General features: G+C 39.2%; 1 protein-coding gene across 2 annotated transcripts in view; it reads left to right on the top strand.

The window, feature by feature from the left end:
• Positions 1 to 746: 746 nt before the first annotated feature.
• The window catches only part of EPC2 (enhancer of polycomb homolog 2), a 114119-nt gene continuing 96586 nt past the window's right edge, over positions 747 to 18279 (top strand). For both annotated transcript variants that reach the window (XM_044242513.1, XM_044242512.1), the window contains exon 1: positions 747 to 966. In XM_044242513.1, the coding sequence (XP_044098448.1) occupies positions 814 to 966 (153 nt within the window). In that variant the 5' untranslated portion in view covers positions 747 to 813. The remainder of the gene's footprint in view (positions 967 to 18279) is intronic.

Below are 18279 nucleotides of genomic sequence, written 5' to 3'. Positions count from 1 at the left end.
TGCGCGGCTCTGAGTGGGCAGACGGAACGGACCCTTCGCACCTCCCAGGGATGTGCGAATTGGAGGATGCGAATTAGCCGGCTTTCGGGGCACCGTGGAGATAGCGCTTTCTAAGTACAGGCTCGGTGGTGGCTGTTGTGCCCTGGCTGACATATTCCTTTCCCGCTCACGGACTTCTGCAGACACGCTCTCCGCGCGGCCGTGTCTTGCCCAGCGCTCTCCTTCGGGGCACCCAGCGAGCGGCGGGTCGGGGCCGCGGAGGCAGAGGCGCACGCTCAGGGGCGCGTTAACTTGCGCACCTGGCACCTGCCACAGGGCTAGACGCGGCCGGCAAGCCGAGGGCCGCCGCCGCCCCCTCTCCCCTGAGCTGCCCGAGGCTGAGCACGCTCCCGCGGGCCGGCCGCGCCGCAGAGAGAGTGGGTGGGCAGGCTAGGGAGGGGAACGGAGAGGAAGGAGGGAGGAAGGGAGGGAGAGGGCGACGCGCGTCCCCGCGGCGGGGGCGCGCTCTCGCGCGGGCTGCCGGGATCGCTCGCCGCCGCTGTGGTAATGTCCGCCATGTTGGCCATGGCGCAGGGAGCGGATCGGGCGGGCGAGCGGCGGATCTAGTGTGTGGAAGCGGCCGCGGGCGGCGGGGGGCTGTTTTCGGGCGGGGTGGGCGCCCATGCTGTGGCCGGGGGCAGTGAGGAGGAGGAGGAGGAGCGGGCCGGCCGCGCTGCACTGAGGAAGGAGGTGGAGGAGGCGGCGGGAGTCCTCCCCCCCTCCCCGCCCGCCCCGCCGCCGCCGCCCGGGCTGTTCCTGTAAGGCGGGGAGACAATGAGTAAACTCTCCTTCCGAGCGCGGGCGCTGGACGCCGCCAAACCGCTGCCTATCTACCGCGGCAAGGACATGCCTGATCTCAACGACTGCGTCTCCATCAACCGGGCCGTGCCCCAGATGCCCACCGGGATGGAGAAGGAGGAGGAATCGGTAGGGACTCGAGTGTTTATTACCCCCCCTTCCCTCCTCCCCCCTCCCCTTTGTCAGTCGGGCCTCGCCATTCACAGAGCGCTTTACGCTCGCTGGAGGGCGCCTCTGCCGCTCCAATGCATGGGACCCTACGCCGGCGGAGTAGCGTAAACCCTCTCGGCCGGCGCAGCGCCCGCCCGCGGCCGCCATGTTGTTGCGTCCCAGTGTTGTGATTAGCTCGCAGCGCCGCTTACGCTGCCGTAAGGGGGCCTTGCCGTAAGCGGCGGCCGGGAATGGCGCAGGGGATGTTCTGGCCGCACTTGGCGTACGGCCTCTGTTTACCTCCTTCCTTCCCCCCAATCTTTCTCCGGTGCGGGGTTAATTAATGAGCGAGGGATTCTTTGGATAGGAAGGATTTTTCGCCCCCCCACTTTCAAATTTAGTTTTGCATTGGGTTCTTTTTAAAATGACTATGGAAAGTAAAACGCGTTCAAAACAATCCTCTTCCTTCTAGCAAGGTAACCCTCGCTCTCGAGCCGGCGGTGGTGCGGCGGGATGAGGCGGTGCAGCACTGCGGCGGGGAAGGGCGGGGGCCGTGACTACCCAGTGAGGTGTAGCGGTAGAAAGCGGTTGACCGGCTAGCTCCCCGGCCGCGAGAGGGACGGCGCTGCTGGCCTGGCCAGGAAGGCGCCGGCTCGGCGCGCAGTGTTAGAAAGCAAATGGAGATGTTCCGCTAGGAGCTGCTGGCGCTGCCCGGTCCTCGCGCCGTGTCCCCGAGAATTGTCATCGAAGAGGAGGGTCTTCTAGAAGTTGAGGATTTAATGCATCTAAATTGACAGTTACGTTTTTTGAGAATACATTGCTTTCTGCAAAAATTATGCTTTTTCTCCCTGACGGGATTTTGCATACGGATGAATTTTATCTGGCTTGACTGTGTTTATGACTCTGGAATGGTGTTACTTGCGTGCGAAGTTCATAGTAAGTGCACCCTCAAGAATTTCTTCAATGAACCTGCGGTCCCGCCTTATTGTCAACCCTGGTTGTGCGTGGATTGGTTCTCTTGCTTCTGTGACTGTCAGAAGAAGGCTCGAGGTTCCTGTGATTGGTTTTCTCTTTTGACTATTAATATTGCAGGAAATGCTTTTATGCTTTTGATTGGCTGCTCCAGTTCTGACCTCATTATATTACCCTGTTATTACTACTTTCTGCTGTGATTTAATCACATTTCTCTTTGGTCTTTGGTTACTTGAAAGTCTTGCATTTTGAGCAGAAAATGAATATAGCAATAGTATCAGGGTGAACATTCAATATTCAGCTTTTCAAATAATAAGATGACCTCCCCCAGCAAAAGAAAACCCAATATTTGCAGTAGATTTAGATCTAAGTCATAGGAGAACATTCTTTTTATTCTTAAAGTTTATTTCTACCTTAGCTCAGTTTTCTATGTGAATGATAATTAAAGTTATAGTATGTAGGAGAATTAATTGAATTAAACTTTAAAAAACACAACTTTGTATTCCACAAAGTTAAATTTATTATTTTGTGGGTTTTGATTAAAAAGGAGAAGTAGCTCATGAGTCTTGAAGTATCAATAAAGAATGTAATTCCTTGGATCCTGTTATTTTGGTTTGGGAAGAACTGAAATTAGGAAACTTGTTCTAGAATGAACAGTTAGCCCTGGAAGATAAGCTGCTTTTTTTGAACGGTGATCAGCAATATATTTACTGCTTTAGGTCCTTAGGTTGCCACATATATTTTGGTATTTTATCTGAATTGAGGAAGAAAACTGCATTTTAGTTATTCTTTTAATGATGTATTAAAAAACAAGTGTTTAACCCTTTCCCTATTAACTTTTTCAGAAGTTGTGGTTTCCCATCTAGAGATTGGAAGTTAGATTATATTGGACAATTTTCAGTACGGTGCTTCAGCTGTCCAGTTTTAGGGAAGAAGAAATCCAGCTTCTGGTGGAACTAGAGTTGAAACCCTGGACTTCTGACTCTTTGTCCTGTCCTTTCTACCAGTGTTCCAAGTGGAGGTACTTAAAATCAAAACAAAACTAAACAAACTCTGACAGTTAAGATTTATAGTCTAAAGTCTTTCCCTTCCCAGAATGTCCAGTTGGGGTGTTAGGTTTTTTTCTTTTCATCTTTTAAGTTGACATGTAAGTCAAAAGACTTGTGCTTTCATGAGTAACAGCCAGATCAGTTCTTCTGGTCTTTACAGGATTTCTGTTATTCAGCAGAATTACTTGTTCTTAAAAAAAAAAATGTTCTTCCATGATCAATAGTTCTAAGCAGCAGTAAAATATAAATCTCATAAATGTTTTGTGTTTCAGTTGAATTATATTTCAATTCAGCTTCCATTATCAGCATGTTCTAATTACTTTCATAAGTATTTCTTTTAATCATGTAGACTTGTAAAAAAACAAAAACAAAAAGCTTTGGATTGTGGATTTATAATTGTTGCTTTTTGCATTTCTAAACTGTCCACAGTATGACTCCCTTGCTGTTTGGTTGACAGAATCCTTTGACTGCACTTGAACTACCTTCATGGATTTTACTTCTCTTCTATTCCCGCTCCCCCCGCCCCTGCCAGTAAAATTAAGGACTATATCTATCGGATTGTTATTAGACTTTGTTTATATAGTCATTGACTCAGTTTTGAGTTACATTTTGATGATACTTAGTTGAGGTAATTTAGGTGTTGTTTGGCGCTGATAGCACTCTGTCATTCTCTTAGCTCTTCATTTTCTTTTGGGCATACAGCCATCTTCTCTTCCCTTTCCTTAGTTTCTCTTTTGCCTAAGGTCTGCCCTCCTAATCTTGATCGTGCTCCTCATGGCACTTGGTTTAGGTCAGATACTGTAAATATATGTTTATTTAGAACTTAGCTAGAGAGATCAGGTGATCGGTGATTCTGCCACCTCCCCGAGTGTTGTATAGTGGCAGTTGATATTTTTTTATAATACCATTTTTTTAGTATTTTTAGTGTCTCAGATAACGTTAAGAATTTTACGTACTAATATTTCATTTAATCCTTTTTAAAAACCAACTTTTTTGAGGTAAAATTTACATACAGTAAGTAAAGTGTGTTCATTTAAAGCATAGAGTTTGATGAGTTTTGAAAGATGTGTACACCTGAGGAAATGCCACCACAATCAAGATAAAACAACATTTCGGGACGCCTGGGTGGCTCAGTTGGTTAAGCAGCTGCCTTCGGCTCGGGTCATGATCCCAGCGTCCTGGGATCGAGTCTCATATCGGGCTCCTTGCTGGGCAGGGAGCCTGCTTCTCCCTCTGCCTCTGCCTGCCATTCTGTCTGCCTGTGTTTGCTCTCTCTGACAAATAAATAAAATCTTAAAAAAAAAAAAAAGATAAAACAACATTTCAAACACCCAAGAAGTTCCCTTTTGCTTCTTTGCAAGTCAGTCCCTCTCCACTAGTAGTTCAAAGCAACTGCTGATTTGCTTTCTCTTCCTGTAGATAAGTATTATCTTTTCTAGAATTTCATTTAAATGGATTTCCTATTCCCTTGTGTTAGGCTTCTTTTGCTCAGCATGCTGCATTAAAGATTCATCCTTGTTACATGTATCAGTCCATTCCTTTTTACTGAATAGTGTTCTAGTGAGTTGATATATTCATCCATCCATCTGGATATTTGAATTTTTTTGGTTTTCATTTAATCCTTGTAACAGTCCTGGGGAGTATTATTGTTTTTATTTTATGGATGAAGAAACTGCAGGTCTCGCTGTTAGTAACTGGCAGAGTGAGTGAATGCCCTTGCCTTTAATATCACAAAAACCATTCTTATAACTACTAAGCTTCATATTAACTTCTTACAGAACCACAGATTAGCTTCTGAACTGTTACCAAGTTCATTACAGTTTTTGTAAATAATGTTTTACTTTTTATAATTTTGGGAACTTTGAAAGATGACATCAGTTTGATTGGAATATTACATTATTAAGTGTAGTTTTTGGTCACTGAACTGTGTCTGATTTTTGCATTGGGCTTTTCAGATTTTCTGTTTCTTTTTTTTCTTAGAAGTTTGTTAGCTTTGCTTCCCTGTCCTGGCACCATTGTGTTTATCTGAATGTTTATGTTATCTTAAGCATATAAGAAGTTTGTGGGAAACTGTTCTATTTTATTTTTTAGATTTTATCCTAATAGAATGTAATCTTTGTAAGGTTGCATATTTTGTTCCCCAGAACTCTGTCTGACAAATAATATATGCTTGCTAAATGTGGGTTAAATGTTGAATGAGCCTTTAATTTTTTTTTTCTGTATGAAGATCTATGTTTTTGTGAAACACTGTGTGTGTGTGTGTGTGTGTGTGTATAAAATTTATTGGCAGAATTTAGTAAATTATTCTTAGGGGAATTCTTTTTGGTTTCTTACTTTGGTATAACATATACATAAATGCCAAGCCTTTTTTTTCCCCCCCTCTCTTGAGTGAGAGACTCTTTTAAATACAGAAGTTTTTTATGCATAAGGTATGGCTGCAGTATTAATTTTTGTCTTGTGTTAATTATTCTTAACAGGTGTATGTAGGTGTATGTATGATATCTTTTTGTAGTAACATGTACCTTGAACCAAACTCTACATGAGGCAGGTGATTCTGCTTATTTTTAAAGAAAAAGACCATGACTGATTTGAATTCCTTTTTCTCCTTTTATGTTTTAGTTGTCTAATTTTGGTATTCTCTTAATATTTTAAGGGACATTTTCAGTGATAGAGTAGGAATATATTCAGTCTTTCTCACATTTCAAAGTTACTTTTGGCACTGATACATTTCATAGATCATGATAGGGTTCTAGAGAGGATATAAAATAGAATTTTGTAAATTGATCTTGTAAAAAACATTTAACATTTATTTCAACAAAAGCAAATACTTACCAGGTATCATCTGAGTGCCAGGTGTTACTTAAATAGGATATTCATAAGTATTTTTTTAAATACTTTATTTATTTATTTATTTGTCAGAGAGAGAGAGAGAGAGAGAGCGCACAACCAGGCAGAGGTGGAGAGAAGGCTCCCTATCCCTGGACCCTGGGATCCTGGCCTTAGCTGAAGGCTGCGGCTTAACGAACTGAGCCACCCAGATGTCCCAGACATTAGTGAACTATTTTAAAGAGGTTAAATCTGTCTAAAAGTATTTGTAAGACTGTGCGCTGGAGTTTTAGGATTAGGATTAAAATTAAGAGAATACAATACAGATCTTGACTTCAGAGAACTTTAAGTGAGTCATTGAAGTCAAAAACGTATCTGGAAAGTTAGCATAAACTATCAGGTTAAGTTGACCTGACAAAGAGCATTAGAAAAATCTAAATGTCAGTATAGTTAAGAGAAAAAATTTCTATTAGAATGTATAGAGGGGTTGGAGAGAGATTTAACAATTTGGGCTTTCAGGTTTGGTTGCACAGTGTGTGTTGAAACAAATACTTGAGTGAAGGTATGTTTAAAGCAATTTCTATGGATGTTGGGGTGCCGGGGTGGCACAGTCGGTTAAGTGTCTGTCTCTCGATTTAGGCTCTTGGTTTAGGCGCACGTTGCGATCTCAGGGTTTTGAGATCAAGCCCTGTGTGGGGCTCTGTGCTCTGTGCAGAGTTGGCTTAAGCTTCTCTTCTCTCTCTGCCCCTTCCCACCGCATGCTCATGCACATCTTCTTTCTTTCTTTTTCTTTCTCAGATAAATAAGTTTTTAAAAAAACAAACAAAAACAATTTCTGGGGATGTTAAGTAGACTAAAGGAAGGTTCTTCCATGTTATGTGTATTTTATCTGTCATTTTCAATCCGTTATCCCCTGCTGATAGAAACTTCAGGAGGGGAGCCCTTTGTCATTTCTGAGCTGGTCATTCTCTTAGCTCTTTCTTCCCATTTTTTTGGATATGCAGGTGGCTTTTATTTTTCTTCCCCTTCTTTTGTTCTGTGCTATATCTTCAACACTAGAAACTGTTCAGAACAAAGAAAACCCTCAATAAATATTTGGTGAATGAATGAATAAAAGTTAGGGTCGTGACAAGGTTGAAAAAAGGGTAGAATTATACCAGATTGGAGATAGTTTTGAACGTTAGATCCATGAAATTATAGGATGGTACAGAAAAAAGAGCACTGACTTGCAAGTGTGAAGTCTGTTTCTAGTTTTGTTTCTGTTCTTAGTAACCAGATGATCTGGGAAAGTTCCCTGCCTTTTCTGAGCATCAGGTCATTCATCACTACCATCACAGTTACCATTTATTGAGTGCGTGTTGAGTATGTGCCAGATACTTTGTTAAATTCAGTAGATGGTTTAGAACTCATTATAACAACAGGGTGTGTAGTAGTATATTGTCTCTTTTCCAAAAGAAACTGAGGCTTTGGAGATTTAAGTGTCTTGCCCAAGGTCACCCCTGCCTGAGTTAGAACATAGCAAAACAGTATTTGAACTCAAACCCTATGAGGGATTGACTGTAGGGCTCTGATTTTTACTATTGTATTGCTTCATTTATAAAAAGAGAACTAGGTGATACCTAAGGCTTATTACATTTCCACTGATCTCTCACTTATTCTGTAACATGGGAGAGTCATTGGAAGTTTTTGCCTCGGGCACTTGGGTGGCTCAGTTGGTTAAGCATCTGCTTCAACCCTAGATCATGATCTGGGGCTCCTCGCTCAGCAGGGAGCCTGCTTCTCCCTCTCCTAGCTGTTCCCCCTGCTTGTGTGCATGTGGTGTGCTCGCACGCTCTCTCTCTCCCACTCTCCTTCTCTCTTTGAGGAATAAATAAATTTAAAAAAAAAAGGTTTTGCCTCAGGGAATGATATAAAAGAAGCTTTGAAGTCAATGCCTTTTGTAAACACATTTCTCTTTTAAAAAAATGTAAAGGAATGATTTATCTATGGTATAAATTTAGGTTTCATCAGTATCATTTCTCTAAAAATGAGGCCTAAAAATTAATTTAACAGGTGGGATCATTAGGTTAGTTTCAAGTAACAGAAACAAAAAACCAAATCTGGTTTCTTTCATTCCTGGATGTTGTCTCAAAGATTCCAAAGAAGGCTTTTGAACAGTCAAGGCTTGGGAAGGCCTGGAACCAGGGCAAGCTGTGGGTCCTTAGCAGCAAGTGACATTAACAATTCCCAATCTTTTGAGAGGTAGTATAGTTAAGGTAGTAGGTAAGAGGTAGTAGTTAAGTGTATATGTTCTGGAGCCAGAACAGAAATGGTTTTGAGTCCCCTGGCAGGTTAACTTGATCTATAAAATCACATAGAGCTGTTGAGAAGATGAATTGTGGTGCACTTGGGAGAATTTGTGGCATTCAATAAGCAGTCAGTAAATATTAGCTATTATTCTCATCACTGTTACATTTTTTTCATTTCCAAATCCCAGATCCTGGTGTTAAAGGACGTTATTGGTTTGGCTTGCTTCAGGTATCTATGTACCTGTTAGTGACAGTCTGACGGGGGACAGGGATAGTGATTAGTACTTACGTGCTGTTAAGGGTTACCCTTGAGAATAAGGCTTTAGCTAGTTAGCTGCCCTTTAGAGACTTACTAATGTGTATGTAACAGAGTTACCAAAAGTTGTGAAGTTAAATCGTTAAATTGTTTTAATCCATGGTTTGACTCAAGGTGAATTTGCACGTTTAGGGTGTTTCTATAAACCTTAAGTTTGTAAAGTGTTTTAATGAGGTAACAACGTTTTGCCTATTTTATAATAAAGTAGTAAGGTGTGTATTGCAAATTTTAAAGGAAATTTAAATTAAGGACTATAAAAGAAGACTCCAAAATCTTTTTAAAGAAAGCATACCTTTCATACTAATTTTCAGAGTAGTAAGGGATGCATTTTGTGTGACCTCAAAGATACTATTTAACCTTCCTGGCCCTTAGTTTCCTCATTTGTGAAATAGAATTGGATTGAGTGACCTTTAAAGTGCCTTTGGGTCTAAAAATTACTTGCATCTGTGAATCCACATTTCTACCTACTAGGCATATTGTCCAGAATATTAAGTAGATGAAAAGAAATAACAAGTGAGAGACTAAGTGTTAGGAAGCTACTAGTAGGTAAGCTTTAACTCTTTAAAAAGTTACTGCAATGCTGTTAATTTGGTTTAGAGTTTTGTTTTTTTTTTTGAAAGATTCAGTTATATTTTTCTACTATTTGATACTTGTTTTTCCTAGAGATCAGTGGAGAAGTCCACTCTGTATGTTTTGGGTGTGATCAGTTCCCTTGCTTTCATGAAGTTTTCTTTCACTGTCTTTACTAATCTTACTCATTGCTGTAAATGTTCTGAATTTTGGCATACTTTTTAGCCCATACCATTTAAGTTTATTTTAATTTTCTGGTATCTCGTGACTCTCACTTGAGGGGTGTGTGCATTTGTGTGTGGATGGATGGATATGGATATATGCATGAGAGAGTGAGAAGATAGACCCTTATTTTCCCAATTAGACAAGATACCTTAAGGAAGGTATACTGTCTTCATTTTACTCGCCATAGGCTGGATACCTATCCAGACACTTAGGTGATAAAAAGTTTATAATACAGGCATTGACAATATATGGGACCCTGGGATTGAATTTGACTGTATTATTAAACATACAGCTCTACATCTTCATTTCATTACAAGTAAAGTTGAGCTAGAAAAACAGTAATGGATGTGTAGGGGTAGCATGAGGAGGAAAGGATGATAGGTAGGAATAAGCCAGGAAGGAGACCAATGTAGGTAACAGTAGGTCCGTCACGATTATTTGATTTTATCTTAAAATTGATCCCTGTTTATATTTTGCCTTCTCTACACTTCAATGAAACAAAACTTTGGGTTTGTCTAGTCTACCATGCAGCACTGTTCTTTGTGGGATTAATAAGTGGAGGAAGACGATGCCACTTACAGATTCTCCTTAGCACCACTTGCTTATATATGCTTTTTGGTTTCTTTTTTCTTGCCCACTAGTGTCACTGTGCTGTCAGAAGAACGCAGATTGGAAGAGTCAGGCTCTCTGCTAACTCTCTAACTCTATCTTTACTTCCAGCTTTCTCACTTCCTTTTTTGGAGAGGAGTGTAGACAAAGGATATGAGGTTATTGGTTGGGGAGTCCACAAGCAGCTCTTACTTGTAGTGCTAATTTGATGAAGTTAGTACTTGAGAATTGTGGCTTAGGTTCCAGTCATGGCCTCTGCCACTTTCCCTCTGGGCAGGATAAATTACTTCATCTCATTGAGCCACTTTGCTTCATCTGTTTAATGAGGAGTATCTCAAAAGATAATCTGAAAGATTAACTTTTTAAGTAGACTTAAGTCAGTGTCTTATGCAGACAACTGCTATTTTTTTATTATTAATAACAGTTTTCAGTTGTACAGGATAATGTGAAGGAATATGGAAAAGTAAGAGTATTTCCATATGTTATTTTGGGGTATAGTTTCATATTTTTTTCTTCAGTCAATTACATATATTTTTATAGTTGTCAAACTTTAGCAAATTGATATGTACATTTTCCTCCTTCTATCTCTGACAGAGCATTTAACAGTCAAAATGATTTAAAAAAAAATAAGGACTTTGAAAATTAACAACAAAGAAAATTGACTCTAATCCTCAGAGTAATACTTGACTCCTGAATAATTGATAAATATTGTATTTGTTTTAAGAAGTGATTTTTTTTCTTGGATTATTTAGTTGGTCATGGGGGAAAGTCCGTTTTGGTGATAGAAAACTGTTTAGTGGGTGGTATACACTAGAGAATTAAATGAAGAGAGATGTTCTAATAAACCAGTGCACTCTGGGATAAACATTTAAGTTTGGAAACTTTGGAAAGCATGGTACTGAGGAGGGTAATCTTGCCATTTGTTTGATCCTTGAGGTGTTTCTTGACTGACACGTTTTTGGCGATTTGTTGGATGTATGAGACTGTCACAGGCATAGCAGGAAGTTTATTGATATCCTGCCTGCTAATTTCTGGTAGCTTTCCAATTGGCATAACCCCCAAAAATTTCTCCTTCGATTTCCAAATGGGGACTGTTGCATCTGATTTAAGAACCATTTTCTAAGGCTTCTTACTTAACCTTTTGTGACTTGGACTTTGCAGTCTGGTAAAACTGCTGGAAATGATTTTTTTTTTAAAGTATAATTAACATACATTGTTACATTAGTTTCAGGTATACAATATAGTCATTCAGCAAATGTATACATTCCTCTGTGCTCATCAAGATAAGTGTACTCTTAATCCCCTTTATTTCCCTTTCTACCTTTGCCCTCCCGCTACAACTATCAGTTTGTTCTCTGTATTTAGGAGTCTGGGTTTTTTGTTTGTTTTGTTTTGTTTGTCCCTTTTTTTCTTTGTTCGTTTGTTTTGTTTCTGAGATTCCACATGAGTGAAATCAGATAGTATTTGTCTGTCTGACTTATTTTACTTAGCATTATACTTTGTAAGTCTACCCAGGATGTTGCAAAAATGGCAAGACCCCCCCCCCTTATTTTTTTAAAGATTTTATTTATTCATTTGACAGAGAGAGACACAGTGAGAGGGAACACAAGGAGGAGGAGTGGAAGAGGGAGGAAGCCTTCCTGCCCGAGCTCTGTTCATCTACTTATGAACACTTGGGTTGCTTCCGTATCTTGGATATTGGCTTGTAAATAAAGCTGCAGTAAACACAGAGGTGCATGTATCTTTTTAAATTAGTGGTTTTATTTTCTTTGTGTAAATACCCAGGAGGGGAACTGCTGAATCATATGGTAGTTCTACTTTATTTTTTTTGCTACTGTTTTCCACAGTGACTGCCCCAATTTACATTCCCACCAACAGTGCAGAGGGGTTCCTTTCTCTCTGTACTCTCTCTGTAGTCTCACCACTCTCACTTGTTACTTCTTGTCTTTTTGATTGTAGCCATTCTGATGGGTGTAAGGTAATATCTCATTGTGGTTTTGACTGGCATTTCCCTGATGAATAATGATGTTGAACATCTTTTTGTGTGTCTTTGGCTTTTGTATGTATTTGGGAAAATGTCTGTTGTGCCAAAAAGAATAAGATACCTAGGAATAACCTCAACCAAGGAGGTGAAAGACCTGTACTTGGAGAACTATAAAACAATAATGAGAGAAATTAAAGGTGACACAAACAAGGAAAAGATATTCTATGCTGATGGGTTGGAAGAACTAATGTTGTTAAAATGTTTTGTACGACTGAGGTATCTGGGTGGCTCAGTTGGTTAACTATCTGACTCTTGATTTCAGCTCATTCAGGTCTTGATCTCAGGGTCACTTGATCTCAGGGTCATGAGTTCAAGCCCTGCGTTGGGCTCCACAGCAGAAGTGGAGCCAACTTTAAAAAAAAAAAAAAAAGTTAACACTACCCAAAGCCATGTGCAGATTTAAAGCAGTCTCTATCAAAATACCAATAGCATTTTTCACAGAATTAGAACAAATAATGCTAACATTTGTATGGAACCAGAAAAACCTTGAATAGCTAAAGAAGTCTTGAGAAGAACAAAGGTGGAGGCATCATAATCCCAGCCTTCGAGGTATAATACTACAAAACTGTAGTAGTTGAAACAGTATGGTACAGATATAAAAATAGACACATAGATCAATGGAATAGAATAGAAACCCCAGAAGTAAACCTGTGCTTGTGTGGTGAACTACTCTACGACAAAGGAGGCAAGAATATATAGTGGGAAAACGAGCATTTCCTTGTACCATATACAAAAATAAACTCAGAATAGATTGAAGACCTAAATGTGAGACTTAAAACTCCCAGAAGAAAACATAAGCAGTAATAGTTTCCCTGACATTGGTGATAGAAACAGCTTTCTACATATGTCTCCTGAGGCAAGGGAAACAAAAGCAAAAATAAACTATCGAGACTACACCAAAATGAAAAGCTTTTGTACAGCTTAAGAGATGATCAGCAAAATGACGAGACAGTGTACTGAATGGGAGAAGATAAGTCCAAATGACATATCCAGTAGAGGGTTAGTATCCAAAATATATAAAGAACTTATACAGCTCAGTTCCAGAAAGAATTAAAAAAATGGGCAGAGGGCCTGAATCAGAATGATGTTTTAAACATAAAATAAAATCATATAAACCAGTTGTATTGAAGGTTATCAAAATATTAAAACAATTTATGATTTACATGCCTTATCAACATACTGACAGGATCTAGAGTTGAGTCTAAGTTGAAGTAGTGATAAGTATAAATATTTCAACAAGTGCAACCACTGTTAATATGACAATGAAATGATCTGTGATTTCTGTTGTGTTGCTAGTCCTAATGTTAACCAGTACTACTATTTTGCCTTTTGCTGACATTAGTAATTGAAGGAAATGTTAAATTTGGTAGAAGTTAGTGGAATTAGAGAAATGATTATTTTTTCACCCAAGTTTATGGATCCCTCAATTTTTGGGGGGTGGGGTCTGTGACTTGAGGTTCAGAACACCTCAAGATTTTCTTTGGCCCAAGTGGCAATCCTATTCCTATGTCATCTTTGTCCCAAATATATATAGTTAGGCTAAAGATTTTATTTCCATTATTATATTGGAGATGCTACTATAAACAATATGTTACCTTCATGTTTAAGGCATTTGCTAGGTTTTTTTACATTGAAAAATAATAGGCCCACATGATTTAAATATAAAAACTTAATAGCACAGATTGATACATGAAAAGTAAGTTGTCCTTCCTTCCCCACAATCCCCAGACACTCTACAGAGGCATCTATTGTTAGTATCATGTATGTTTATCCTAAAAAACTTGTGAACAAACGCTTTTTACTACATGAAGGCAAATATTTCCTGTATTTTATAATATGTGATCTTAGAGTTAGTTTCTTAATCTAGCATCATAAAGTCAAGTAATTTTGATTTTAAATTTTTTTCCTTTAAAATCTCTGAAGAATTGGGGATTGGCAGATTATAGCTTTCTGGTTGAATCATTTTAAAGTTTGGATATGAATCCTTAATCTTTTATCCCCATGTGGCGGTTTGGCTGTCTGTAAGCCTTGTGTTATACATAGGACTTCTGTTTATTTTCTTATATATAAGGTAAATATTTTAAAGTCGGATTAATGATTGATTAAGTGGCTTGTCAGTGTATTTTCTCTATGAGTTGTTTATGGCCTTAAATAGAAGTTTGGTCAGAAGAGCAACAGTAGTCTACTGTTTTGAAGGAAGCGGTTTATTTCTGGTTATCATGTTGGTAAGCTGGATCTTTCATACAGATTGTACTCTCTAAAACTTTCATTGAAGTGCGTGCTTATTCATCCAGCATATATATCCATGAATACATGGGCCATGTCTGTACTTTTGTATCTATCATCTGGTACAGTGAATGACATATGGTAGTTATTCAGTAAATATTTGCTGGTGGAATAAACAACACCTGCTGTGTACTTCAGATTACAGAAAGGGATAAGATGTACCTGCCTTCAGGCAGTTTATAGTCCCATAGAAAAGAGTTGTACATGGATGACTCTGTATAAGGTTTAATGTGTTAGGTAGAAGATAGAAACGGTATTCTGGAAATTTGTGTCACAAGGGACATGATTTGAACAAGAGTATGTTTGAGTTCATGCAACAGCTAATTGAGTATAAGATCCTACTGAATTATTTTTTACAAATTAGTTTTGAAGTTATTTCATCTGCCAGGAAGCCATGAGGTTTTTTTAGGTGCATGTGATTACTTTTCATGTTGGACAGCGTGTGATGCCGCACAGAGTTGTTAGAGGGTTGAGGAATTGTGATCTAGTGTAGAGTCACCTTTTAGGGTAGGCAAACTTGTGTTAAGAGCTGTGCCTGGGTGGCTCATTTGGTTAAGCATCTGACTCCTGGTTTTGGCTAAGGTCATGACCTCAGGGTTGTGAGATGGAGTGCCCCAACAGGCTCCATGCTGATGCTCAAGAGTCTCTCTTTCCATCTCCTCTTCCCTATCCCCACTCTCCTTAAAAAAAAAAAAAAAAAAGCAATTCCTGTTTGAAGAGCTCTGGGAAAAGAAATTTTGTGATATGGAGGATGACCTAAAGAAATAGTGCTGCTTCATTATTATACAAGAAATGTGCAGATTTTACTTATTTTGGTTTAAAGCACAGAAGACACTTTCCGTAAAGTACTTAGATGATTTTCTATGCATTATCGGTGCTTCAGTCAGTAGTAGTTCTTTATCAGCTCTGTTTGATGTATCAGCCCAGCCATCTTAGAGTTAGTTCATCAGGGCTTTCAGAATACCTCCTAAAGAAGTAACAAAAGGGGCGCCTGGGTGGCTCAGTGGGTTAGGCCGCTGCCTTCGGCTCAGGTCATGATCTCAGGGTCCTGGGATCGAGTCCCACATCGGGCTCTCTGCTCAGCAGGGAGCCTGCTTCCTCCTCTCTCTCTGCCTGCCTGTCTGCCTACTTGTGATCTCTCTCTGTCAAATAAATAAATAAAATCTTTAAAAAAAAAAAAAAAAGAAGTAACAAAAGATTTAGGTCAGTGATTCTCAAACTTTGTCATGCATCAGAATCACCTGGAGGGCTTGTTAAAAACACTGATCACTGGGCTCCATTCTGATAATTGTAGCTTGTAGTGGGTTTGGAATGGGACCCGGGAATCTGTATTTTTTAGCATGTTCGTCATGATGCCTATCCAGTGACCAATTTGAAAACTACCAATTTAGGAGGGAGAATAGCAGTTCTCATCTTGACCACATAGAATAATCTGGGATGCTTTTGTAAAGTAGATGTGTAGACCTTACCCCAGATTTAGCAACGGAATCACAATTGATGGGTGATTTTGATTCTAGGCAGAAAAAGGGGTTAGTATGTGTGCCCATGTCCCCGGCCTATCTACCTTGCCATTTTACCACTCCTGTCAGAGGTATTTCTCTATGCTCTAATTAATCCTTGAGCTTTTAAACTTTTTAAAATTGATTCATTGTGCATGTGTATAACTGAAATAAAGTTCAGCTTGACAATGCACACCCATACAAATGAACAGTTGACTTTTTTCCCCCATAGTTACGTTCTGTAAAGTTGCCATGAACAGTGAATTATGGAATACTGAACCATTTCTCCTAAAGGAGATGCAGGGCTGGAATCCTGTGAACCTCTGGTCACAATATTTTTATCAACCAAATCAGTGCATAATCTTGTTTTATATATGTTTCCGTTTTAAATATATTGTTGATTCTAGGCATTGAACTCACCAGCCAGCAGCACTCTGACTTGTGCCAGAATGAAGCTTGTCTTAACACACATATTTTCTTGGGGCGCCTGCGTGGCTTGATGGGTTAAAGCCTCTGCCTTCAGCTCAGGTCACGATCCCAGGGTCCTGGGATCGAGCCCGGCATCAGGCTCTCTGCTTGGCAGGGAGCCTGCTTCCCCCTCTCTCTCTGCCTGCCTCTTTGCCTACTCGTGATCTCTGTCAAATAAATAAATTTTTTAAAAAACCACACACACAAATATTTTCTCTGTAAGGTGCATCACAGCCTTCTTGTGCTTAGGAACACTAGACAGCACTTCAGCACTACACTTGGGGAGCCTATAAACAATGACATCAACAAAAAAACCACAAAAATGTGAAAAAGTGGCACTAAAAAGGACATTAGAAGTACACTTGTTTACAGTGTGAGAGCTGAAACAAAGAGTGTCACCTTGTTTGACCTCCAGCTGGGAACTGACTGGGGCTACTCAAATGCAGCTCTGTACATTCTTTGAATGACTGTGGAAAGTACTGCACATAGTGATTTGGGGGTCATAGGTTTTTGTGAGGGGAATTTGCAAATACAGAATTTGAGACTAATGAGGATTGGCTATACATATGTTTCCCCCTTCCCATTTCTGTTTTGTTTAACGAGCTACTTACTGATTTTATGATTCACTAGAAATTCAAAACACAGTGTGAAAAACAGTGTGCTGATTCAGCAACATATGTTATATATTATTTACTAGTTATGCAGTGATAGGTAACAAGTGATATTAAACTATATATATGTAATTTCCCTCATTTAGAGAATATAGGTTTAATCTTCATAATAGGGAGCTGTGGTTTTGGATACATCATTGGGTTTGTATTTGTAAAATCTCACTGATGAATGGATTGTGTAGGGCATCACATGGGTGCAGAAGTTGGTGGTGGCAGCATCAGGAGCAGCTGCAGCAAAGGCAGCAGAGTGGAGACGCTAGTTATAAAGCTAGTTATAAAGCCAGTGCTAGTTATAAAGCCTATTTCCATAAAGTTATGGAAATAGGATTTCTAGTTATGTATTTTCAGCAGATTTGTGACAAGACAATTTGGATGCCTTGTGGATTAGGGGATTTCAATTAAGTCTTAATTTTATATCAGGGATTCTTAATTGAAGTCTCTGGTACTGAGATAGATTTAATGGGGTCTGTGAACTTACTGATTTTTTTTCTTTTTTAACCACAGTTATATATATGTATGTCTCCTGATTATTATTCTCATCATCAGATTATTAATGAAGTAAATGACCTGAAGGAGGTTAAGAATTACGTTTTAGGAGATAATACAGATTATTTCTCCCATTATTAATCCTCATTGCACTTGAATCACAAAGTTCTAAATTTTCTGAGAATTCTAAGACATTTAAAAAGCTTTATACTGAATTTACATTGTTGTGAAATGCAGAATTTTTACATGGGAGCATGTCACTGAGGAATATAAGTATATTGAATTTAAGAAGAATTATTTTAAACACAGAATTAATATTTAGATATTGTTTGCCTTTATTATCGGTTTGTATTTAGAACAGTGGCACAGGAAGGTGTTCATTCTGTGGAGTGGTAAAGCAGTACAGAATGATTATTGGATATGTGCTTAGCCATTTGAACATATCTTAAGGTAGCTAGTGTCTCTGTAGATTGGAAGAGTAAAACCCCAAAACATCCACGTTGTTTTATGTTTTTGAAAATACAGACCTTTTCATTATAATGGTCTTTTATATGCTGATTTGTAAAAAATTCAGAATATACCAAAAATGTATAAAGAGGGAAATACAGATTCCTTCTAATTCTGCCTTTCTCAGATACCCATGGTTGACGCTTAGGTGGATGTACTTTCTTCCTTTTCCCCTTCTGTACTTGGATATTTTTATATTTATATATAATATATATATATATATATATATATACACATATACACACAGTGTGTGTGTGTGTGTGTATGTATATGAGAGAGAAAGAGAGAAACATTTGGTTTTTAACCTGTCCCTTTCAGATTGAAAAACCTGTGGAAAGACTGGCCCAGCCTGAATCATCTTGGCCATTACTGGATTAGCTCTAGGCAGTGTAGGCTGAGAGTTGGATGGTATATGAGAATTGCAATTTGCATTTTAATCATTAGTGTAAAGAGAGTTTGGAAGGAAGGAATAGTGA

This window comes from Neovison vison, chromosome 3, assembly GCF_020171115.1.
Source record: "Neovison vison isolate M4711 chromosome 3, ASM_NN_V1, whole genome shotgun sequence".
NCBI lineage: Eukaryota > Metazoa > Chordata > Mammalia > Carnivora > Mustelidae > Neogale > Neogale vison.
This window is presented reverse-complemented; position numbering and strand designations above follow the sequence as displayed.